Consider the following 24,978-nt stretch of genomic DNA (forward strand, 5'->3'; position numbering starts at 1 on the left):
ACTTTTCATTGCTGTAAGACACCTGTAATTTTCAGCTCCTGCTGACCATAAAAATTAATAGATCCAGGAAATGATTCCTTGAAACAATCATTCTTCTGCCTCCGCAATACAGGGCACTGCCGATTTAAAATGAAAACTCCCCAACACCCAAACTCTTTTAGCAAAAAACCCCAAAAAGTCAATACCTTCACTGGGGGGTGGGGTGGGGAGGCAAGGAAGCTTAGAGACCAAGATGAAAACTCTGAGACAGAGACCTGGAGAACACAGATGGGCAACAGCTCTCCAGTTCTCATATTACAACTTTCCCCACCAACCCCCCCCTCCCCCAGAGAGTCCATTGGCACTTCCTGATCTCTCCGCTGGTAAAACAGGGGAGCAATACAGCATGTGCAGATAGAAGATTGCAAAGAGATGACAGTTACTATTATGAGAGAGACACCAAATATAGTTTCACGTCAAGAACATGAAGGCCAAAACATCTAGCTATCTTAGTAACTACTTTCAGGGAGAATGCAAACAGCCCGTTTTGAGATGGCAGGAAAAGTCTGTCTCTCACTTCTGTGCGGCAGCTATTAACCTGTACCCTACCACCAACAGAAACTTCCTTGTAATTGAAACCAAAATACTTAAGACCAGTGAGGCAAATATGTTTTACCAGGTATTTTATACAAAAATGGCTGTTGTGAGAGGAGCAGTTAAAAGAACAAGAGGTCTTCACAGTCACAAATACTGCAAGGAAAACAAAGCCAGTACAGCTGCAGAGAGCTGCCTGTCCCTTCTCTCCTCCTGCCCACTTATTCCCAAGCCAACCCTCTTCTTTGGGCTGGCATAGCCATCTGTACAACCACATAGTCAAGCAGACTGGAGAGTGAATTCAACCGAAAATAACCTCAAGAAAAAAAAAAGGGGGGAAGGAAGAGTAAAGCTAACTTTGCAGTGATTTAGTTCCCCAATCTGATTCCCAAAACAAACCTCTGCGCTGGCACCAGGGCAGAACTGCATCTCCTCCCAACTGTGCCAACTCAGCACATTCAAAGCACGTCTTCAGACTCCTCCCTTGCTCTCCAGAGGCTGAATCTTACACTAGCTGTATTGCTTTTAACACCACAGTTTGTCGCGTGACCTCCCACACAGGCCAACTCAAACCTCTCTGGGTGCGTTTCTCCTTTATATTTGAATATGACTGAAGAACAGCAAGATTTGTAAGGAAAATATAAGGATATTTTTTTAACTGTGCAAACACTAAATTGAAGAGGAAAAAGGTGAAGCAGGCAACCCTCAAATGCACAGCCAGCATAGAAACATCTCTGCAAGTTGCCCCAAGCTTCTGCAGCGAGAGGAATAAATAAGACCTTTCCAATGTCAAGCTTTAACTCTCTTCACCTCCACAAAGCTTCAATAAAAGACACCTTAAGAAATTTAGGCAAAACAGCTTTTTATTTGAGTTTAGTTCCTGTAGACTGCAGAACTCAAGCATTACTTTACAAATTATCATTTTCATACTTCAGTTCAGTTCAGCCTGGAGAAGAGAAGGCTGCGGGGGGACCTCATTGCAGCCTTCCAGTACCTGAAGGGAGCTTATAGGCAGGAGGGGATTTGACTTTTTAAAAGAGCAGATAATGGCAGGACAAGGGGGAATGGACTAAAGCTAAAGGAGGGAAGGTTTAGATTAGATATTAGGGGGAAGTTTTTTTACAGAAAGAGTGGTGAGGTGCTGGAACAGGCTGCCCAGAGAGGTAGTGGATTCCCCGTCCCTGGAGGTGTTCAAGGCCAGGTTGGATGGGGCCCTGGGCAGCCTTGTGTAGATCCAGGCCTGGAGGTTGGTGTCCCTGCCTGTGGCAGGGGGGTTGGAGCTCTATGATCCTTGGGGTCCCTTCCAACCCAGACCATTCTATGATTCTATGATTCACCATTTCCCTTCCCCACCTACACCACCCTCCTCTGTGATGAGGCATGGTAAGGCATCCCAACTCAGTGGTCTGGTGCCCTCTACAACAGCGTGCTGTGTAGCCTACGCTTCCAGACAACACACTCCATCTTCCAGAGTAGGTTGAACAAAGCCCAAGCAATTCAATACTCTAGTGTTTGTGGTGTCATAGAAGGTCATAGCTTTTATTTCCAAATGATGTCTCCTCACTCAACTGTAACAACATTTTTCCCCCTCTCTATTCACTCTCACAAAAACATTATATGCACATCATGAAGCTTGAACAAGTTTTCTAAGATATTCTAAAACATGCTCTGAGCATGTTTGCCCACTGCATTTTTAACAACTGGCTTCCAACTATCTACTGTTCATGCTAATGCTTCAAAACAATAGTTTTAGAGGGAAAAACACACTGCCAAACTTCAATTCAAAGGAATTCTGGGGGGGTTGTTTTGTTTAATTCAGGTCCTCATCTGATTTCATGGGACATTATGACCCTTTTAGTAAGGCTGTAAGTATTTCCAAGAGCCCCTTGACACTGGTGTACTACTTTCATTCCAGGTCCCAATTTAACAAACACTTTATGTCAGTTTCTCTAGGTAAAGCTAAGTCTGTATTTAACACACAAGTCACTTAACTGCTGACCTGAGCCACCCTTGTTAAAAAACATCCCCTGGAAACTAGGATGATACAGCAGAGATCTTTAAGCACAAATTATCAACATTATGAGTTTTGCATTATTCAGCTCCTGCAGAACACAAAAAGTTTTTTTAAGGTTAGGGGTTTTATAAAAACACTGAAATTCATTGGTTTACTGTCTGAAAATAGACAATAAAATTGTAACTTCTCTAAAGTTTCTTTTGAAAAGGGGGTAAATTTAGTCTTAAACAATCATACAGAGACAAGGACGCTTCCAGATATAGAAATCAGATTTGTTTCAAAATTTCCCTCATCATTTTGTTCCCTGTGCCTTGATTAGGACTCCAGTTAGATGAAAAACTCTACCCTGCTTCACTGTAGGACTCCACAAAACAGATGAACAGATTCCAAGTATTTAACACAGGAAAAAACCAACATGGACCAAAGAGAATTATTTTTTTAAATTAAATTAGTTTTATCTGTAGCAGCTAAAAAAAGATAAAAGCACATTTGTAGTTTGATTTAAGCTGTGCACTGTGACAGCAGATGAAACTGCACCTGAATAGCACAGAAGGAAAGCATACTTTACACACATATAACTGCTCCAAACAGCATATAAGGGAACTCAAAACTGGCCATATGTTTAAGTTCACTAAACTTCGAAGCATTAGGTGAAGATTTAACACTCCTAGAAAAATAACACAGTAAAAGGAAAGACTGGCCTTTTTTCTACTTATTTTCCATCTCAAGAACTGTAAGTTTAAAAGTTCATGAAAAAGATTCATAAACAAAAAAAAAATATTCATACCTTATCACCCCCCCCAACATGATCTTTTTTCCCTACAAGCCCCCTGTATTTTGGATGCTGAGCTTGGCAGAACATTTTTAGGTATCAGGCTTTTTCTGAGCTATATTTATATACCCTGTTTCTCAGATATAAACCGTGAGTCCTTTAAAAGCAAGAAGGAAGTCTCCAGTAAAAGCCAATGCAACTTGATGAAGAATCTGCTTTCTCAGAATGACTACTGAATAAATGAAGAAATTAATTTGTAGCTGTCTCCCTCAAGTAGGCCTACGTAATGTTGTTTTTAAAACATATGCATCTTTTTCTTTAAATATCTTCCAAGGTGCTAAACTTTCCTTATCAGGTTTTCTTCTAAAGTATCTCCAAAAAACCAGCCTTTTCTACACCATAAGAAACTGGGTTTAAGCACATTATCAATAGCACAGTTTTCTCCATATGTTTTTCAGCTCTGGAATACACATGGCAGTTTTTAACTTTATCCCAGTCATGTATAAATTATTTTGGATGTAATGACTGGCATTTGTTAAGTATTTCAGTTAGTTTCATATATCCAAACCGAGGAATGTTTTTACATTATTTTAGGCAAGGAAAGGGCAAGAGGGTCCTTCATGTAACAGCACAAAGAAGTAGGTAGAAATGAGTCTCTTAAAAGAAAGGCAGCACGCAGTGTCTGAACTCCCTTTAAGCAACTCCAAGTCACGTACAAACACTGCCGATCGCCACTAGAGGCTGCTACAGGACATCGGGAAGTTTTCCCCTCCATCTTAAGGCAAGAAGCAGAACACCAGCAAAACAGCTACTGACAAGTTCACACTAAGTGTGCTTTAATTCTCCGGAGAGGAAAGGAAAAATATATCTTAAAAAAAAACCCAAACTAACTAATTCAACCGGAGTACCGGCAGTAAAGCAGTGCTGCTCTTATTTTTATTGTGGTCCGAGTTGAATTTTAAAACGTTTTCAATAGGTCAGGGTTTTACCTTATGCTACGAGCAGTTCCCACTCCACTATTTACTTTTAATTAACAATAGAGGGAAGATAAAACAGTAGAAAAAATCAGCTTCTGATAGGAAATAATACTAAGGTGATTACATTGTTTACTAAAACCCTACGTGCGTTACAAACATAAAGAACGTGGCGTTCTTTTATCGCGTACTAATGGGATGAGAATGGAAGAGCGTGGGGTCGCAGTACCGACTATTGCACACAGATCTACTAACATTAGTAAAGCTAGAAGGCTGTACCTACAGTCTTGCTGCAGAGTTTGAAGTGATTTGCACAAAGTCACTTCCAATTGCTATGAAATACCTCGGTACTACCACAACCCCTCAGTATCACCGCAAAGCGTTACACCTGTTTTAGCACCGAGATGCCAGCTCAGATTTTGCTCTCAGCAAAGCAAGTGACTGCTAGCGAATCAGCCTCACAGGGAGCCCCTGCGAGTATACCAGCAATGGGAATACGGCGCTTCGAAAGAAACAGAACAGAAACCACCGCCGACCCCGTTCTGCAGGGGTACTGCTAGCAGCTGAATGCCCTCCGCTATCTTTTGCTGCGCTGAGTCTCCCGCCCGGTACCGCTCGACACAAGGCTTTGGCGTCAGCCGGTTACGAGCGGCAGCATCAGGCCGCCAGACCCGCAGCGCGCTGCCGCCCGCCCCTGCGCCCTCCCCAACGCCAGGTCTGGCCGGCGCACCTGACGACGGCTCACACCCCGGGGCCCAGCCAGCCCGAGAAGCCGCCAGGCTCGGGGACCTCACAAGGCGCTGCCTGCCCCGGGGCAGCCCGCCCCTGGCACAGCCGACACGACTCGGGCAAGGGGCCGGCCGGCGGGCGCCTCGGGGCCTAGCTCCCGGGCGGGGCGCTGGCCCCGCACCCTTACGCCGCGAAGGAAGCCCCCGGACCGCCCAAGCTCCCCCGAAGCCGGGGGAGGGGAGGGCCCAGACCCGCGCCCAGCCCCGGGAGTCCGCCCCGGGCAGGCTCCCCCTCAGCCCCCGCGGGAAGCGCGCTCAGTGCGCACGCGCCAGCACTCACTCATCTCCCCCGCCGCGAGCACCGGAAACTTCCGCTTCCGCTTGGCCGCTCCGGCTTCCCGGCCGACGCGCGCAGGCCCCGCCCCGAGCTGCCGCCCTTCTCCTACGCGGAGGGGGCAGGCGTGAGGCTCCGAGGGGCGGGGCCCGTGTGCCGGGGGCGCTGCGCGCCTGTTGGCTGGCAGAGCTCTCGCGAGAGTCGGGATCCGGAAGCGGCAGTGGGGCCGGTGGGAGGTGGTTGAGGAGGCGGCGGCAGAGGTGGGTGGTTGTCGTTGTTGCCGCTGGCGTCGGCGAGCGCAGCGGCGGAGGGGGCTGACAGCGGCCCCAGCCCTGCCAGAAGCGGCCGCAGCGTCAGTTCCGCGCGGGCTTCGCCGCGGTAGCGCCTTGGCAGCGGTGGTGCCGCGTCGGGTTGTAAGATGGCGGCGGCGGGCGGGGGCAGCAGCGTGAACCCCTTCCTCAGCGACTCCGAGGAGGACGACCCCGAGGAGTCTAGGCCCGGCGGCGGCGGCAGCAGCAGCAGCAACGAGCCGGCCGGGTCGGTATACTCGCAGCAACAGGAGGCGGTGGCAGCCGCGGGGAGCCCCGAGGAGCTGCCGGGTTTGCGTGCGGCGGCGCCGGGGGATGCTGGTGGCGGTGCCGGGGCGGGCGGCGGGGCCGGCGCGGGCCCCGGCGCGGGGGAGCCGCCGCGGGTGCCGATGGACGCGATCGCGGCGCAGCTTCTGCGGGACCAGTTCTTGCTGACGGCGCTGGAGCTGCACACGGAACTGCTGGAGAGCGGCCGGGAGCTGCCCCGGCTCCGCGATTTCTTCTCCAACCCGGGCAACTTCGAGCGGCAGAGCGGCACGCCTCCCGCCGGCGGGGCCCTGGGCAGCCTGGGCGGCAGCGTTCTCGGGGGAGCAGGCGGCCGGGAGCCCGGGTCCGGGCAGCTCAGTAAGTGATCCTCCTTAGGGGAGAGGGTGGTGCGGCGGGCAGTGCCGGGGAGGGGTGGTGGCTACCGGAGGGCGGACGGGGTTGGAGGGGGATGCCTCTCGGTGTGGCCTTGGCAGGTGCCTGTCGCTGGGGAAGCTGGATGGCCCGGGAGGGCGTTTTGAGTCGCTCCTGGTTTTCTGGGGGAGGTCGTAGGACCAGGGCTGACAGGGAATCAGAAGATGGGATGCTAGATCCTGTCTTACCCTGGGCCTGCTCACCAGCCTTACTGAGCCTAGCCTTCTTGTGAAGGTCACGTGTGTGCTAAAGATGGAAGAAATAGGAGGGAGTGAAATTTCGGCCTTAATTTTTAGCCGTCTTGGTGTTTCTTGTGTCTTTTTTAGCGCCTGCTGTTGAGAAGTAAGTTGTATACTGCCAGGGGAAGGAGTTGGCTATTAAGGCATGGCTGCTACATTTGAAACCTAAAAATTGTCCAAAATGGGGTGTCAGGATCCAGCATTTTATTTCTGCTGATGCATTCTAATGGCTATGCCATCCAAGGATAGGTCTGAATTTCATGGGTCATGCACAACTAATACAATGTTTCCTATAATTAATGCTGGCGGGTTTACCAACTGCCAGCAGTCTTTGGCTAACCACCTGGGCATTTGGAGTTTGGGGTATAAATATACTGGGTTACCTTAGCTTTTGGGAGGAAAAAGCGGCTCAGGTATTTGGAAAATCACCACATAGCTGATCTTCAAAGCCTTTGAGTTTTAATAGTAGAGCAGATGGCTTAGAATAAAGTTACTTTTGTGTTTTATCAATGTTACTGTTAACAAATGTAGTTCTGAGTGGCTTGTAGAAGTGAGAAGCTGCCCAGTCACCTGACTTGAGGACTTACTGAGTTAATGAGAAGGTATTGAAATGAAAAGAGCTGTGGTTAGCAGCCAGTTGGAAGACTTATTTTTGTGTATTCTGCATCTTGTAAATAGTCCCATATTTTTGTTTTTAAAAAAAGTTTCTAATGCTGCAAAGACATGCAGTTACACTTAAAGTTTGTAAATAGCTCATAGTATCCAGATAGCTGGGATAATAGGAGATATCTAAACTTTCAACTTGATACTACTTGGTTATCTTATTTATGAAAGCTTAGAATTTCATACTTGGCTTTATACAGCTGAGAGCCGTCTTCATGTGTGGCCGGCTTCATGGTAAGACTGGTGAATGCTGGAAAAAGTCACACTTCGAGGCTTTGGGCTGACATAAATTTGTGTTTCCTTAAAAGCTGCTTCCTTGGGGATCCCAGTCAATTTGTCAGATCGATTAAACATTCTCTTTTCCTTGTTATGAGGAGTCCATGATATGTTGTTTCTAGTTACTGATAATGCGCGTGCTCCAGTAGAACTAGAGAAACAGCAGCCTGGGTAACTTTGGTGTTACGTGAGCAAAAAAACCTGACCTCTTTGATCCCTGGACAAACGTGTACGCTTAGATGAGAGCATCTTAATGATTAGTGTCCTCACCTGCTGAGTGATGGATGGTGATGGGACATCAGGGGAGCAGGCAGGGGAAAGAGAGAGAGGAAGAGGGATCAAAACTTCTTTTGGAACATTTTAATAATACTGAAATGTGCTAAAAATAAACATCAAGCTAGACCTTAGGTTAGAGGTTAAGTGAAAGTGTCTTGAAATTTGGTATCTATAACAGGTGAGGGTGTGCTTCTCAAAGGATTTTTTTTGTCTCAACAATGATTCAAAAGGCAGCTCATGCTGAGCGACATTTAAAGGTGACAGATCCAGAACAATGAAAAAAAAGATAGATTTTTAATAGCTCTAGTAGATTTTTGAACTTCCTGCTGTCAGACTTTTTTTTGCAGCCTAGAGCCTAGCATTGACCTAGCAATTGCCACAGTACTGTTTGTTCACCTCTTTTCTGGTTAATGTCAACAAGAGTAACAGCTTCACACCTTCAAATGTACGCCAGTTTCCAAGTGTTAAAAAACAGATTGCAGAAGACTCTGGACTGAAAATTGTACGGTCTTTGCAAGAGTTATTTTCACTTCCTTCTTAAGTATCTGGTATTACTGGATTTAGGTAGAGGACAAAGCCACTGGTCAGACCCAACAGGAAGTCTGAGCAGTTTCCTAAGTTAGTAAAGTAGCTTGGTTCTGCTGAGAGGTCCAGGCTGTTGCACCTGCACATGTGGGTCCTCACTCGGAGACTTGTGGAGAATGTCTGTGAGAGCAGCCCAGGTACTTTCTCTGGTGTTTGAGAATAAACCAGCAGTTTCCGTCATAGAAACGGTTGATGTAGAAAGTAGCAGGCTTTGGCGTGATTGTCATTTCAAGGTCACTTGAACTTTATGCTTCAGTGAAAAAAAATTCTTAATGTGGTCAGATTTAAAAAAAAACCCACCCAGCTATTTCTTGCTGTTGATGTCTGAAATCAGAATTTGTTCTTAACCCTAGCTTTGCACCTGCTCCTCCCAGCCCCCAATTCAGAGCAGTTTCTATGGTTGTACACTGAGGTTTCTGATAATTTGAGTGGTTGCAGAACCTGGTGATTCTTATTGAATGTGAGGTATGTTTGGAATGCTGCCTGAGGATTTTCATGGAGTAATGGAAAGCTTCGTACTGTGCGTTCCTGTACAGAACAGGATAATTTCAGTGCAGGTGTTCATTGTCACTTTCCAGAATCCTTTTAGGAAAGCTAAACTATGAGTGCATGGTAGAAGTTCTTTTTTTCTTTATAGTCTGCTATAAAGAGATTTTAATGAAGCATCTTAGGATTTAAACAACTAACATCATGTGGTCAGCTAGTGACTTTAAAGCTGTTTTGTCTTTGACCCATGCTTCAGAGCACTTAGTTACAAAAGCAAATGATAGTCAGATGACTAGGATTTCTGAGGTTTTTGCAAAAAACACCCTTTCATTTTCCAGCAGCAGTAATGTCACAGCTGGGAACAGAGGTTAAGATACCTTGTAATCAAAAATATGGAGATATGCATTGCCTACCAACTTCGCTCCTCTAGTTTGAAACAAATTCACTTTTTGAAGGGTTGACACTGTTTCTTTAGATGCACAGAACTTGTATCTGACATCCTTCATGTCCTGCACCTCTGCTAGATCTTCCCAGACTTCTATGACAGCTGCTTCCATTGCTTTCCACAGCAGTAGCTTAACCTCTGCTAGACCCTTTTTAGACCACTTTTCTTATGCTACTCATGTGAGTGGTATGGTTTGGAAGTCACTCCTTCATACAGTAGTCTAGATTTCTTTACAAGATTTTGGTTAACACCTATGTATTAAATTCATATTCATGTCCTCTTCCCTGTCATCTTTGAGTAAGAAAGGACGTACAAAGTGAGATACTTGAAATTTAGAAATAAAGAAAATTAGAAATAAAGATGTCTCAGATGCCTCATCCCTGTTCCCAAACCTCATGTTTTCCCATATACACATAATTCAATCTTAAGCATATTGGGTAAAGAATTGTTTAAAAAAAATGTCATTGATGTGATGCCCTTTGATTGCTGTGCTTGGTGAATGCCCTTTCATGAAAGGATGCAGCTCACACTGTGAGAACTTGTCTTAAGATCTGCCAATTTTTTCTGTTCATTGCTACAAAAGCTCAGCATTCTCAAAGCATTAAATAGCTTCAATAAGGGGATTGAACATTTATGTTATGTTTATGCTTTTCAGGAGATTATTTGTTTCTAGTTATTCCAAAATAGAGTTGTTTTCTGGGGACCTGATTCCTGTTATATCAAGCTGATCTGTGAGTACAAAAGTATGAGTTGTTGCAGCTTCTTCACTCTAAGGCCCTGACTTTGTTTACTGCTTAGGATTCTTTTTTCTTGTTTGTTTCAGATATTGTTAAGTATCTCTTTGGTTTTGCTTGTAGCCTTTGAAATTCAGATGGGTCCTACTGGAGAAAGCCAGTGGGAAGAGGGCATTGATTATGTTTTTGTGAGAAAGGGATGCCTTGGTAACAGCTTCTCAAGCCTGAGTTACACTGTGACTATGTGCAGGCCCTTGCCTGTGTATGAATATCTAGCACCACATACATGTAGCCTCTAAACAGTGCGTTGAATCTCACCCTAAATGGCAGTGTAAGAAGATAGGAAATTGGGAAGACAAGTAACTTGGGTTGGTTGAATGACTAGTTCTTTATTAGGTGTTCTGTTGTCAGCTCAAGGTGTTGTGTTTGTTACTTCATGAAAGTAAGCAAAAATACCTAGTCTTGTTGGCTGCTTCTCCAGATGCTGTGAGGTGAGACAGTGGGTTTACTACTTGATTTGGGAAAGGTGTGGCTCTTAGTGAGGACAGGATGGAAGGATGCAGATACGTAATCACAGCTGCTGGTATCAGCAGATGGGAGAGACTGCATGTTGTCTCTTCAAAAGTAGTACAGGAAGCAGGTGAAGGAGTAAGAGGTTTGTATGTAATGCTGAAGAAAAGGGGAGCAGAATTCCCTGCGGACTTGCCAAGAAACAATAATGCCTGAATGAAACCTCAGAGGTTTCATATTGCTTTAGTGTTGCCTTTACTGATAGAGAAGCCAGGTGACTGCTTAAACCTCTATCTGTTTTACCAGCACTAGTATTTGTGAAAAGCTTTCAGTGAGATGCACTTCATAGCTTAAAAGTTATTAGTTTAAGACTTCTGCAACTGTTGGAACTGTCAGATGAGTGAAACCAGGTCTGCTGGAAACTGTTTGTGATAGATCAATGGAAAGGCTAAGCTTTGGCTCTGTTGGAGTGATTTGGGATGTAACGGTAGATAGTTCAGAAGACACGATAGTCCCTCTGAGGGTGTAACTACATGAAGAAATGAAGTAGCATGAGATAAGCACAGCAGTGATGGGCAGAGAAGGACAGACAAGTAGCCACTAGTGCTAGTCAGGCAAATAGCAAGTTATCACTGAGTAGTGAGGGTACTATATACCCATCTTATGCTTTACCCTTTAGTAACTTATTTGCCTGTTCTTGTTCTCTTAGTGTGTCCATAAATATTCTGTGGGGAATTTATCTGCTTTAGTCCTGACTTTCTGTTCTGTTCCTGTGACAGAGTTACTGCTGCCTTTCTGTGTTGGGGAAGGCAGAAGTGAACCTCTACATATAAGCACTGTTGTTAGCTTAGTTAAGAGTTTAACCATGCCTTGGATAAAAGCTTCAGCAAGCAACGTGTTAACTTTTGTCGATTTTGGTGGTATGGAAAGGAGAGGGGTTTGGGTTTTTTGAGGTTTTTGGGGGTTTTTTGGGGGGGCATGGGGAAGGGAAGCAACAGTAAGATTAGGTAGAGTTTTGCATTTCAGAACCAACCATTGAAAGCTTCTTTAAATTCCCCTGTACATAATCTCAATTTCACATAGGTTGTATTGAGTTTCCTGCAGCTTTTCTTCCCCTGAGAATTATCTTTCTTGACTGAAGATGTGACTTGTAAAATCTGTTCAGCTGAGAGAGCTCTTGCTGGAAATCTGATGAGATTCATTACCTGATACAAAAAGATTTGTCTAGTATTTGCAAGCAAGTCACAATCAAGTAAATACTGATATCAGCTGTGTTGGAAGCTGATCTGTGTGCAGTCTGTTAATTGAAAATCTGTAAATATTGGACTCGTGTTTGATAAACTCAGAACTAATGGAAATATGGAAAAAGAATTTTTAGGAAGTTATACTTTAAAACTAAACTAAGATTTAAACTTTCTTACCAATATGTAAAGCCATAAAATCTTATGCTGTTGTGTGTTCCAAGTTACAACTCTTTATCTTCAATATATTATGTGTGTTTGGTTTTCTAGTGTATTGTAAAGATGCAGGTTTAAGAAGGTGTGTTGAATTCTCCTTTAGCACAGGCTAAAGCTTTGAGTGCTTCAGTAAAGGCTGTAGGCCTTGCATTTTTATTTATGATGCCTGTGCCTGAGACATGGCACAAAGAATATGTATTTTTTTTTTGAAGGCCAATCTGAAAAAGCCCTTGGGAAATATGGATCTCTATTGCCTGGTGCACTGTAGGGAACAGGCAATGTCAGTGTACTTCCTCCCTTCCTGAGGTATGATGCTGCATGATGGTGATGCAACTCGTTACTTTGCTGTTGAATTGAAGGAAGTACAGTTACTTAAACTCACAGAATAAGACTCTCTTATACAGGAAGTACTTTTTCATCTTGGTTTGATGTTGGAGGGAAGAGAGAGCTATCAGCTGTTTAGTCATTTAATGAAACTTTTGGAAGAGAAGTCATGGCAAATGTAATCATGGAATCGCAACATGATTGAGGCTGGAGGAAATCTCTGAAGGCCAGCTGCTCCAATCTTCCTGCTCAAGTAAGGACACCTAGGGCTGGTTGTCCAGGACCAGGTCTGGATGTTTTTTGATTATCTCCAGGGATGGAGGATCTGCCACCCTTCTGGGGAACCTGCCTCAGTGCTTTGTCTTCCTCACAGTAGAAAACGTATTTCCTGATGTTCAGAGGGAACCTCCTGTGTTTCAGCCTGTGCCCCTCGCTTCTGGGCCTGTCACTGGGCACCACTGGGAAAACCCAGCTGCGTCCTCTCTTTGCAGTTTCCATTCAGGTATTCATGTACATTGATGAGAGTTCTGCCCTTGCGCCCCGCCCCCCCTAAAGCATCCTCTTCTCCAGACGGAACAGTCCCAACTCTCTCAGCCTCTCTTCATAGGAGAGAGTCTTCAGTTTCTAGCTGCTGGGTTTTTTGGGGTTTGGTTTGGTTTTTTCTTTCTTTTGTTTTTGTTTAATTCTTTATAGAAGCAGTGTGGCTGCACATTGTTCATACTGAACTGGAAAATTTTAAAAATGAACTGGAAATTTGTGAAAGGGGAACATACTAGAATTGAAATAGGAAGAAACCTGACAGAATACAATGCTTGAGAATGAAGTTTGGTATTATCTACACCCTTTAAGTAGTCCCTCAGTAAAGACAGCTATTTAAGGACTAGATTGATAAAATTTTGCTCGATGTCAGTCAGAGCGTAACAGAAAGCTGAGTTACTGTGGAGAACGAAAAAATCCTTGTAATGCAAGTCAGTTGATACACTTTGGGAAATCTGGCAGCAACATTGAGCATATGGAGTTAACTTGATGCTGTTGAAGCTTTCTGATTTCTGCTGAAGCCAGCTGGGGCCTCGAGCTGGAAGAAGGATCTCTGTGCCACACTTCTCCCTTAGCTTTTTTGTTTTGGGAAGCTCTGGTAGCTCAGGCGTGCTACAGAATGTGTGTAGGGAGCCAGACTGGGTTTGATGCTTTCCCCAAGGTCGTACACCCCTGGACCTCAGTGTTCACTGCAGCAGCATTCAAATGGCTTTGTCCAGGGACAGCTTAATTCTTTCAGACTTCCCTAATTTGGGTGCTTCCCAAGGCTGCGCGTGCAGTAAGCCCCCACTCCCAAAAGCAGTACGTTAGTGGTATGGCTCTTCATGAGGTCAGCTAAGGTACATCTATATCTTAACCCAATTCAGTGAGTGTCTTATTTCTGTACTAGGGTGCAAGATGTTTCCTCTACTTGTTTTCGTCTTTCTCATGAGTTTCTGCCATGTACCTGTCACGGGGCTGAGGGCTGTATCTTTTTACTGCAGTGCATCTGCAAAGTATTTGGTTTATGTTGCTGGTGATTGTTTTTTGTTGTTGGTTTTTTCCCCACCAGCAAGCATAGGTTAGTTTTCTCCAAGTAGCTTTAGGGTTTTTACCCTTATGTACTTTCTGTGAATTTTCATAGCTTGTTATTTGTATGAAATGTATTGATTATATGTTTTCAATCTATATTGAATTTCCCATCATGGACAAATATTTTCTGAGCATCTTGAATGTTCTAGGTAATTTGTAAGTGGATGGATTTGAAAGTTAAGTAGCTTTACCTAACTTAGTTTCCTTTTCATCAGAAAAGGACTCCTTTTCAGAACATAGAGACTCTGAAAATTCAGCTAATTTCATTGAGTAAGAACACCTGAAAAAGAGCAAGAGGCACTTGCAGTTGCAAATCAAGGTGGATAGGTTAGATGCTTACAGTTTAGTGCCTGATGCAGTTAATTAAGGCTTTTAGTTCCATCTCAGAGTTGCCATAGCAATATGGAATGTCTTGATCTGGTAGAATTTACTGTGTGAGTTCAAATTGGTTCAAAAAATTGATACGTAAGTCTGTTTCTACCATAAAGTTTTTATGCTAGATCAGGTATCTGCTGCCATGGATCAAGTTTGCTTTGCTGACTGATCCAGCATCAGTAAGCTTGGAACAAGTTGAAACACATCCACAAGTTTTAAACACAGTAACCATTTAAGACTTCTGAAAGGAATATTGCTCCAGAGTTGTCTTGTGATACCATTTATAGGAAAACGTTTAATTAATTTATTATTTGTTGCACAACATACCTTAGTTGCTACATAAGGCAACCACAAATTCAGATTGTGATTTAAAAGTGTTAATGATGTCTGATTCTTTGATTTAATGTAAAAAGGTGTCCTGATACTGGCCAGGCCAGAGTCAACCTCCCCAAGCAGCCAGCCCAGGTGAGCTGAGTCAGCCCGGGCTGTTTCCACACACCACCTGATACCACTCCCCATAAAAGGGGCTGCTTGGGAAGGGTGCTCCTGGGTGCCAGTCTTAGTTCAGCAGGGGTGTGGGGTTGGTCCTCCTGTCGTGCAGCACTCTGTAATCATCGGGTCGGTATGGCACTCTGTGTTATCACCGGGTGTGAGTGTAATTGTCTCTTATTGTTCTATTTTCACTGTGCTTTTGTCCCAACCCGGGGAAGCTCTGTCTCTTTCCCCTCTGGGAGGGAGCGAGGTGTGGTGCTCAGCCACTGCTTGGGGCTGTACCACCACGAAAGGACTTGATTAAAGCTGCAGGTTTTTACATGATTTCGCATCTTATTTGAACACTATCCCTCTTGCCAGTTGGTTTATTCACATACACTGTGCCATTCAGTGCAAATGTGGGGCGTAAGCATGTGCAAGTAAATACAAGAGGAAGTGTATTCTTTCTCCCAGATAGCCTTTGTCCCATTTCCTTGGCTTCTACTGTTTCATGCCCATGACACTGTGCAGGACAGCTGAAAATGCACGTTATTCAAGGACCTGCTTTTCCAAACTAGTTTGTCTTGAAGAGAGGGCTTCTGATGCATGACCATAAGGACTAGTTTACTCTAGGTCTTGAATGTTTTAAGGTGGGTGAAATACTTGGCTTGCTGGCTTCTTTACCATCAACAGAAACAGTTCTAAAATATATATTTATATATATATATATATATATATATATATATATATATACACTGTTGCATTTCCTTAAGACTGAACTTCAGTGGTTCTTTGATTGTACCTGTACCACAGAGAAGAAAAGGAAAAAGAAGTGCCAGGCCTGAGTAGTTTTGAAGGAAACTTGTCAATCAGGATCTGATATCAGAGTACTTGCTACTTTTGCACTTTGCTGGTTTGAACATAAAAATTAGGTTGGATGCCCTAAATGTAAAGATAACCAATACCAAATAAAATATGTTGTAGTGTTGTTCTTGCCAGGTGCATTATGAAGTTTTTTCCAACCTTTGACTTGCAGACCCCTTAAAGATTCCACTTTGATCTCTTTATGACATAATTTTCTTTTGGGTGGAAAAACTTTCCATCAGAGGTTCCCCGCTGCATGAAGTGCTTTGTGCGTCCGTTGGGAGGGTGGAGAGCTTAACTCATAACAATAGCACAACTCATCAGGAAAAACTTTTCTAACGTTATGTGGAACTGCTTTATTACCTTAAAGCATGCCATCCATAGTAATGGTCTGTGGGTTGTAGGTTAAAAAACGTTGCAATAGCCTTTTTTAGCTTCTCATTTTTTATAGATCTGAACAGTATTTTGGAATTAGAAAACTTTGCTTGAATTCTTTCATGTACAGCTTTGATTACATGGTTTTCTGACATTTATAGCCCCCAACTACTTTTATTGTATGGTAGTTCATAACATTTGGAGTTTAATTTACTGCCATATGCTAGGGTGTAGAATGTCTGTTGGTTGATTTATCATGGGTTTTTAGTCCATGGCTATTTCTAGAAATAGCCATCAGGATGATGGTGCTAAGGAATAGTTTTTGATGGTCACAGTTTTTCACTTAGATAACTTTCAACGTCTGTTTTTATTCAGGAGAAGCTAGAAGGCACTAACCTGAGATGGTTTCTAAGTAGAATTGTAGCCAGACTGAACTGAGAGGCCTTGTTAAAATTTCCAGTGCAAATTTAATCTAGTGGAAAGAGTGTATTACCACCAAATAAAATTACTTCTGATGGATCAGGTTGTGTGTGTGATACTTCTAGCAGCAACATTAAAACATCTGTACTTTCTTTGAAGTAAAAAAGTAAAAGAAAAAAAGAAAGTCCATGCTTCTGGAAGCAGAGTCTGGAAAGAGTTCTCTGTACAAATCTTTCGTTGTATCCAAGAACATGAACAATGCTCCATAACAGGTTTTTTCCAAGCCTTCGGTAATGTTTGGCATTCCTGTTTGGGAAGGCTGACAAGTAGAAATATGTTAAATGATCAGGTATAATGTCTCCAGAGAGATGTTTTTGTTGTTGTTGTTCATTTAATGTGAAGTAGTGGGTTTTTTGATCTCCCAATAGAGGTATGTGAGGATGGATTCTGCAGTCTTAAGTGATGGTTCTGTAATAGAATGGTGGGCATGGTTTTATCTAGATTGTTGGGCTTTCGACCTTTTTTTTACAATCTCCAAAAAAGGTTTGTAGCTTCCTATGATAGTGTGATGTATCTGATTACAGCTGTTTCTTCCTACATGTAACCATCTAACTAATGTAAAGCTTGGCTTAAATTGGGAAGGATTTTGCCTAGTGCATGGATTATCCAGTAGAAAGCTGCTTTGGTCTTGACTGGGAAGGATTCACCTTGCACTGCATCTTGTTCCATGTGGGTACCAGTCAGAACCAGGTTTCCAGTAGCCAGTTAGTCCTCTCATGAGTTTAAGACATGGTTAGCCTGCTCTTTCAGCAGTGTATAATACAGCAGCATTCTTGTTTCAGGTTTGCAGATATTTTTTACTACAAATTAATGCTTAGTTAGAGGTGCAAAGTGGGGTTTTTTTTTTGGGGGGGGGGATGGGGTGGCAGGTTTTTGTTTGGTTGTTTTGATTCAAGTGTAGTATGATTATTCCTTCTTGAATTTCAAGGAAAAAGATTAAATTCTTCATGTGTTCCATTTTGGTAATTGTTAGTATGTGATGATATGATTTCCTGTGGTCTTAGAGAAAATATGACAAGTTTTTGGCTGTTTTACCAACTGAAGCTTTAAAAATCAAATCAAATGCTTGCAAATTAAATTAAAATAGCCTCTTAAAGATTTAATTTTAAAATATATTTTTCTTGAGCCATTCTGTCAAGAAGTATCACTTGGCTTGTGTTTTTACCTGATTTACAATACTATGCTTATGTAAAGATTAATTAATAATGTATTTTTGTGGAAGACTGCAGCTTATTTATGCTTAATTCATGTACTGGGAGCCTGTGGCTAATATGATGCCTCTTGGTGTCCCTTTAGGTGAGCTGGTAAAAGCAAACTGGTACTACCGTCAGGGTGAATGAAACTTAACCTCTTTCATATTGCATATGTCACTGGAAGGGGATATATCAGGTTTTGAGGGTTTTCTTTTCTAACATTTTCCTCCTTATATAGTTATAGTCAGCTTTTAGTGAAAGAGCTGAATGTGCCTAGGGAACAGAAGCTGTCAGCAGAAATCTGCATGTCATGCAAGTGACAGTTCTGGGAATAACAAAGGAATTAAAATGCCATTCCCATGGAATGAAGCAATATTTTAAAAGATTGTGTAAGTTAATAAGCAGAACATGGTGGTAAACAGGATTTTTAAGTTCACAAAACTATTGCCTTTTTCAACAAATGGATTATAAACCTTCTTAGGTTTAAGTATTGAATGTGAACCTTGGCTTTCTGATTCTGTTAATCCTTTTACACTGGTAGGCAACTATACACAAGCTCTCCTGTACTATCCCAGTCCTCCTCCTGGCATTGTACAAGTATGAGTTAGGGGGAGCCTAAGCTGATTCCACTTTTTTTGTGCTTGTGTAGCTGTGGCACTCTCTGCAGCGAAGGGCTTTCTGCTGTTGTTTATACTTGCTTGTCAAAACTGTTGTTGTTATGTTGCTTTGCCATTTCTGAAACATTAAACTGACAGCAATTGTTTTGTTTACCATTCACAAGGAAAGCCTTTAGCAAAAAGGAGTTGCTGGTTAAAGAGTGTTTTAATTCAGAATACTAGAGAAAGAAATATAGCATCCGTGCACAGGAGACTATTGGTAAGAACGTGCAAATTTTAAGAGCAAAATGGCTTCCCACTGCTGTGTCACATCATCATTGTTCTTTTTCCTAGAAAAGAAACAGAATTTGGCCAAAGCATACTTCTCCTTTTTAGTGATTTCCCTCTGCAAGTTTCTGCATTGCTTATTCTTTGCCAAATAACTAAAACCTATTTTTTTTTATTTTAGACATTTAAGGGAAGAAATATAGATTGCTTTCCTAAAATAATTGATTTTTTTTCTTCTTTTTTTTCCCCACCATCAGTTCAGAAATTAGTTCTCTTTATAATGCTTTAGTTGAAATACTTTACTGGTGTACTGGAGTATGGCTATTTGTACTTCAGAAAAATGGGGATATTTCACATCCCTCAGGTGAGCTACGTGGCCAAGCACAGCCCTTCCCTTGCTGATTCTTCTCCTTAAAACAGCCCTGCTGGTTTTCCTGGTGAAGGAGGCCATTGTGTTGCCAGCAGGGAAGCATCAGTTTCACCCTCTGATCTGTTGCTGTGCAGGTACATCCCTTAAGCAAGCGTAACATTTGAGGTTGTAAGATGTTATTCCCTGAATTTCTTGAGGATGGCATTAGCCTTAGGAGATGACCCTCCACTGGTGACTGCCCTCAAAGAGAGTGGGAAGGGGTGGGGCAGTAGATAACAGGTGCACCCGTGGTGACATTTTAGGTAGGTGAAGTGATGGGGCAGGCCTGCTACTGTTCAGCTTTGGGCAGCCTTCAGCACAGCTCTGCCTGGCAGTGTGTGTGTGCGGTGACTCCACTGGAGATGGTGTATCTGGCAGGTATTTGATAGAAGCAGCAGGTCCCTTTGCTGCCCCCTCTCCCCTCAGCTGTGGCAGTGGTGGAAGCCTCTTGTTGTCAAGTAGCTGGACCAGCACAGAAGACAAAAGGAGCAGGTCCCTCATCCCTTCCTTTCCTGCTGCTCAAAACACCTTCTTCAAATAGATTGTAGACAAAACTAACGCTAGAGGCAGTGTTGAGTGAGATGGTGACCTGGTGACTGAGGATAGTAAGAGGGTGGAGTTACTGAATGCCTCTGTCTACACTGCTGGAGACTGTTTGCAAGAGCCTCAGATGGCTGAAGCCACAGAGAAAGTCAGGATAAATGATGAGTCTGCATTGTTTGATGAGGATTGGGTCAGGGATGAATTAAGCCATCTGGACATCCGTAAATCCATGGGTCCTGACAGAATGCACCTGAGGGTGCCGAGAAAGGTGGCAGAAGTCATTGCTAGGCCACTGTCCCTCATCTTTGCTAAATTCTGGGAAATAGGATCAGTGCCTGAGGACTGGAGGAAAGCAAATGTTGCTCCAGCCTTCAAAAAGGGCAAGAAGGAGGACCCAGCTAACTACAGACTGGTCAGCCTCACTTCCATCCCTGGAAAGGTGATGGAAAGACTTATCCTTGGTGCTGTCTCTAGGCAAATCAATGATAAGAGGGTTGTTAGGAGCAGTCAGCGTAGTTTTACTCAGGGGAAGTCATGTTTAATCTGATAGCCTTTCATGAGGATATAACCCGGTGGATAGATGATGGGCAGTAGACGTGGTCTACCTTGACCTCAGTAAAGCATTTGACACCATCTCCCACAGCATCCTCGCAGCTAAACTGAGGAAGTGTGGTCTGGAAGGTCGAGTACTGAGGTGGATTGAGAGCTGGGTCAAGGGAAGAAGCCAGAATATGTTCATCAATGAGACAGAGTCTAGCCATATCTGGTGGAGGCCTTCAGGGGTCGGTACTGGGTCCTGTACTATTCAGTATATTTATTGATGACCTGGATGAGGGAATAGAGTGTACAGTCAGCAAGTTTGCTGATGACACAAAACTGGGAGGAGTGACTGACACACCAGAGGGCTGTGCTGCCATTCATCAGGGCTTAAACAGGCTAGAGAGCTGGGTGGGGAGAAGTTTAATGAGGTTTAACAAGGGCACGTGTAAGGTCTTGCATGCAGGGAAGAACAGCCCCAGGTACCAGTATAGATTGGGGATTGGGTTAGAGAGCAGCGTAGGTGAGAGGGACCGAAGGGTTCTGATGGACAGCAGGATGACCCTGAGCCAGCAATGTGCCCTCATGGTTTAGAAGGTGGTGCATTAGAAGAGGTGTGGTTAGTAAGTCAAGAGAGGTTCTTTTCCTCCTCTACTCTGCCCTGGTGAGACCACACCTGGAGTATGATGTCCAGTTCTGGGCCCCTCAGTACAAGAAGGATATAGAACTCCTTATGAGGAGAGGCTGAGGGAGCTGGGCCTCTTTAGCTTGGGAGAAGTGGAGACTGAGGGGTGACCTTACTAATGTTTATAAATATGTAAAGGGTGAGAGTGAGGAGGACGCAGCCAGGCTGGCCAAGGGGCTGGACAAGGGGCAGGGGGTGCACACTGGAGCCTAGCAAGTTCCATGTGAATATAAGGAGAAACGTTTCCACTGTGAGGGTGGCAGAGCACTGGCACAGGCTGCCCGGAGAGGTTGTGCAGTCTCCTTCTCTGGAGACATTCAAAACCCAACTGGATGCATTCCTGTGTGATTTAGTCTAGGTGATCCTGCTTGAGCAAGGGGGTTGGACTAGATGACCTTTCAAGGTCCCTTCCAGCTCCTAATGTTCTATGTTTCTGTGACCTCCTTCAGAGGGAGCTGTGACAATGCAACAGCATGTGTGGCTGGGCTTTCCCCATAGCTGGGGCTTGATTCATTGGTGCTTGTAGAGCCAGTTTGTCCAGGAGATGGCTCAGCTGAATTGCTTCTGCTCTGGTGGCCTCTTACCTAACAGCAGGTAGCACTTCTGTGGCCACACCACTTACTTTAAAGACAGTATCCTATAGTGAAGTAGTGGTAGATGTCTTGTGTTATTCTAGTTTGTGTTGCATTAATTGCAGTAATTTCCCAATTTGATTGAGTTCTACAAATGTATCTAGTGGGATACTCAGTTGAGAAGATACTGTTCAGCCTGTGTGTCTGTTGTGTCTGTTTCATTTCCTTCAGCATTTGTTTGGGCAGCTGTGAACAGTTCTCTGTAGATTCAGGATTTGCCAATGTAACACATAAAGACAGTTTTCATTTTAAATCTTGTCTCTACATTGAACACTGAGGACATAATGACTTCTAACAGCCAAATTGGCTTGGTTTCATAACGACAGCATGCTTGGGGGAGGATGATAACAGGGGCAGGAACTTTTGAAATGGGAAAGAGGATTAGCAATACTGGGAGAGGGAAATAATGGTAGCAGGAAACAGGCCACAAGGCTGGTGCTTCTCAGTATGTCTTTGTGTTATTCACTCTGAATCCAGATATTTCTGTCTCTTTGTAATGCTAACCTGTATGGAAAGTGAGCTAGATGTTTGTGGATATCATGAAGACTATAATGATAAGGAGAATTCTAAAGGCTGAATGTGCAATTTAAACCCTACAACTTGGTGCTGTCTGTGTAGATATGGTGCTTCAGGCAGTTTCTGGGTATTAAAATCTTAAAACCCCATGGCTTCTTTTAGTTTCTGTAAGGACCATTAAGGTGGTAAAACTGATATTCACTGGTTGGGAACTGTGGATAGTTGGATTTAAAGCTGCTGATACAATCTTAAATAGCTTTCGATGTGTTTCATTGTGTACATCCTGATAGAATTTTTGATTACCCCATGCTTTTTTCTACTCAACTTGTTTTTTCTTCCTTTTGGAGGAGAACCTTTGCCTCTGAAGTGTCCCACTAGTCACATGAAAAAGGTTTTGTTACTTACAGCTTTAAATGCAACAATAATTGTGATGTGGTTGACCTTACCTGAAAACTTGAGCATTGTTCCTCTGGTGTTACCTAATTTGTAAGAGATATGCAGAATTGAGCTGTGAACATGGCAAGAATGCAAGAGGAAACAGTTGTACTTCTGCTTTTGCCACTGTGATGCTATGTATGAAACTAGGTCACTTTCCTTAAACATCAGCTTTTCATTGAGATCTCTGTGTGCGTTGTCTGTTTCTGTAACTCGGGTCTAGAATTTGACTTCAGAAAATGATCTGGCAGGTCCCAGTGGTTCCAGTGAAATAAACTGGAGCAGTACTTGCTGAACTAGGTGTTTTGAAAAGTCAGCTCTGAAGACTTGCATGCTATGCATGCAAAATCCATGTTCGCTTTTGAACTTAACTGCTCTAACTGAGGATTCCCGTACATCAGATCTGGTTTATTTTCACAGTGGTCCATGTTGCAAAGGTGCTGTAAGAAGAGTTTGGACTGTGCTGCTAAGTGCTATAGAACAGTCTGGAGAGAATTATTAAGTTAGATTAGCGTCTGGAAGAAAAAATGCAGTAGATAAGACCAGAACCTGCAAACAAACAGTGAGCTTTCAGACTAAATACTGAACAGAGACCTTGTGAGGAGCAACGATCTGTTTCATTGCCTGGATGACAAAGCATAGTCGTTGGGAAAAAAGAATTGTGATTAAATACAAGTTGTACACCATCATACACTTTTTGTCCATAAAGCAGACAAGTTAGAGCTGCCAGGAAATTTACTTTTGGTACTGTGTAGCTTGTATCAATTTGACAAATGTGGTATTCTCTGTAGCTTTTCAAGTGAGTATAAATGCTTTAATCAGTCTCAATCCAGGTGTTTTTACTGACCTGGACTGTATGTAGAGAGGGTGTCACAAGACCTGAAGGGACAACTGCATAAAAAAGAAACTCACTGGTAGATTTTTTTCTATTCTTTTTTTTTTGATACAATGCAGTATTGGTGGTGGTGGTGGGGGGGGAGGTGGTGGAATTTAAATACTTCCAATGATGTTATTCATGACAGAATTTGACTGACAAGTGATAAAATTGCTTCTATTTCCACTGACAGTTATGAGGTTTCTGACAGCCATATGGAATTCATTCTTTGTTAATGTGACAACAGCTCTAATGTAATTAAAATTATTTCTGTAGTGCTATAGAGAAATTAATTTCAGGAGGGGAAAGATACTAAGGTACTTAATATAATTTCTGTATGTTCAGTTGTGTTAGGAACATGTTCTATTTATTTTGGATTCTGTCCCCAAGTTATTTCTTTGCATATTCTTCTAATAAAAAACTGAGTATGTGCTTCAGCAGACTTAGTTATCAAAATTGCATTTTGTTTGATCCTTCTCCCCCCAATGACAACCTTACGTTGGATACTGAATTTTTTAATTATTTTAATTTTTTTAATTAACAATTTAATTCTAGAGTGTGAATATTCTACCAGCAGTAGCATGAACTACACTTGCATTGGCTTAATTTTTCAAGGTACTGAAAACCTTAGTAAATAGTTTATTAAGTGAGTATGTGCTGAAGTTAATAGCTAGATCAGGATATATGTAGACCAGTATTTAGTCACGTTAGCATGCCTTAATATACTAAAAAGGGGAAAAGGAAGTAGCTTATTTGGGGCAGTTACAGGTTTTTCTAAAATGGGAACAGAACTGCTTGCGGAACAGTTTGCATCTGTTGGGTTTCTTGTGTGAGCTCACCTGCACGTCCCAGCCAAGGCCCTCATGGGAAAGGGGAAGCGCTGTGCTGCTGTGGACAGGGTAGAAATTCCACCTTTTGGGGAACAAGGGTGAATTTCTTAGTGTGTCTGTTCACTGAACTTGCTGTAATGCTATTCTTTCCCTCCAAATTGGCTGACATACTCATTTCATGGTTATTTAACTGTTAGAGACAGACTTTAGAAAATGCAGTGAAAGTTCAGTCTTGCAGAACACTCACATAACTTTTGAGTTAATGTTTCTGGAATGAGATGATGTTTTGATGTCAACTCTTCAGGTTTTTTTCTGATGTATTTATTTTTTCCCTTCCCTCTCCTTCCCCCTTAAGATCGCGCTGGAAGCATCAGTACTCTTGATTCCTTAGATTTTGCAAGATACTCTGATGATGGCAATAGGGAAACGGACGAAAGAGTAGCAGGTAAGTTGTTTGTATGATATAGGAATCCTAGAATGCTGGCTTTATTTGTCTTGTTGTATATATACACTGTGGTAAATCTTGTTGTAAATGTACTGTAGCCACAGTGTATTTAAATTAAAACTTCTGAAGATGACAAGACTTCACTGTGGTGGCTTAATTAGTCACTTAATGATATAATAATGTTTTCAGATACTTTACTAAAACTACTGTAAATATTCAGGCAGGTGTACTTTTGTATGATTCCAGAAGTAAGCAATATACTTGGAAATTGTGCCCAGTTTTTTGACACAGAACAGTATCTTGATATTGTGTTGCCACCACTACTGTGTAGCTGATGCATATGTGAAAATTCTGTGTGTAGTAGTCTGTGACTACCACGTGGGTAATAGCTTTCTGATGTAAAGATGCAAGTAATCTCTTAAATAGAATTTAAGCATACATGAAAC

The 24,978-nt window shown here is 42.9% G+C and overlaps 1 protein-coding gene across 1 annotated transcript in view; it reads left to right on the forward strand.

The window, feature by feature from the left end:
* Positions 1-5,813: 5,813 nt before the first annotated feature.
* The window catches only part of RELCH (RAB11 binding and LisH domain, coiled-coil and HEAT repeat containing), a gene marked incomplete at its 5' end in the record, with an annotated part of 81,746 nt that continues 62,581 nt past the window's right edge, over positions 5,814-24,978 (forward strand). The window contains 2 exons of the mRNA XM_084279811.1: positions 5,814-6,327; positions 24,443-24,532. Of these exons, the coding sequence (XP_084135937.1) occupies positions 5,814-6,327; positions 24,443-24,532 (604 nt within the window). The remainder of the gene's footprint in view (positions 6,328-24,442; positions 24,533-24,978) is intronic.

This window comes from Gallinula chloropus, assembly GCF_964237585.1.
Source record: "Gallinula chloropus genome assembly, chromosome: 2".
NCBI lineage: Eukaryota > Metazoa > Chordata > Aves > Gruiformes > Rallidae > Gallinula > Gallinula chloropus.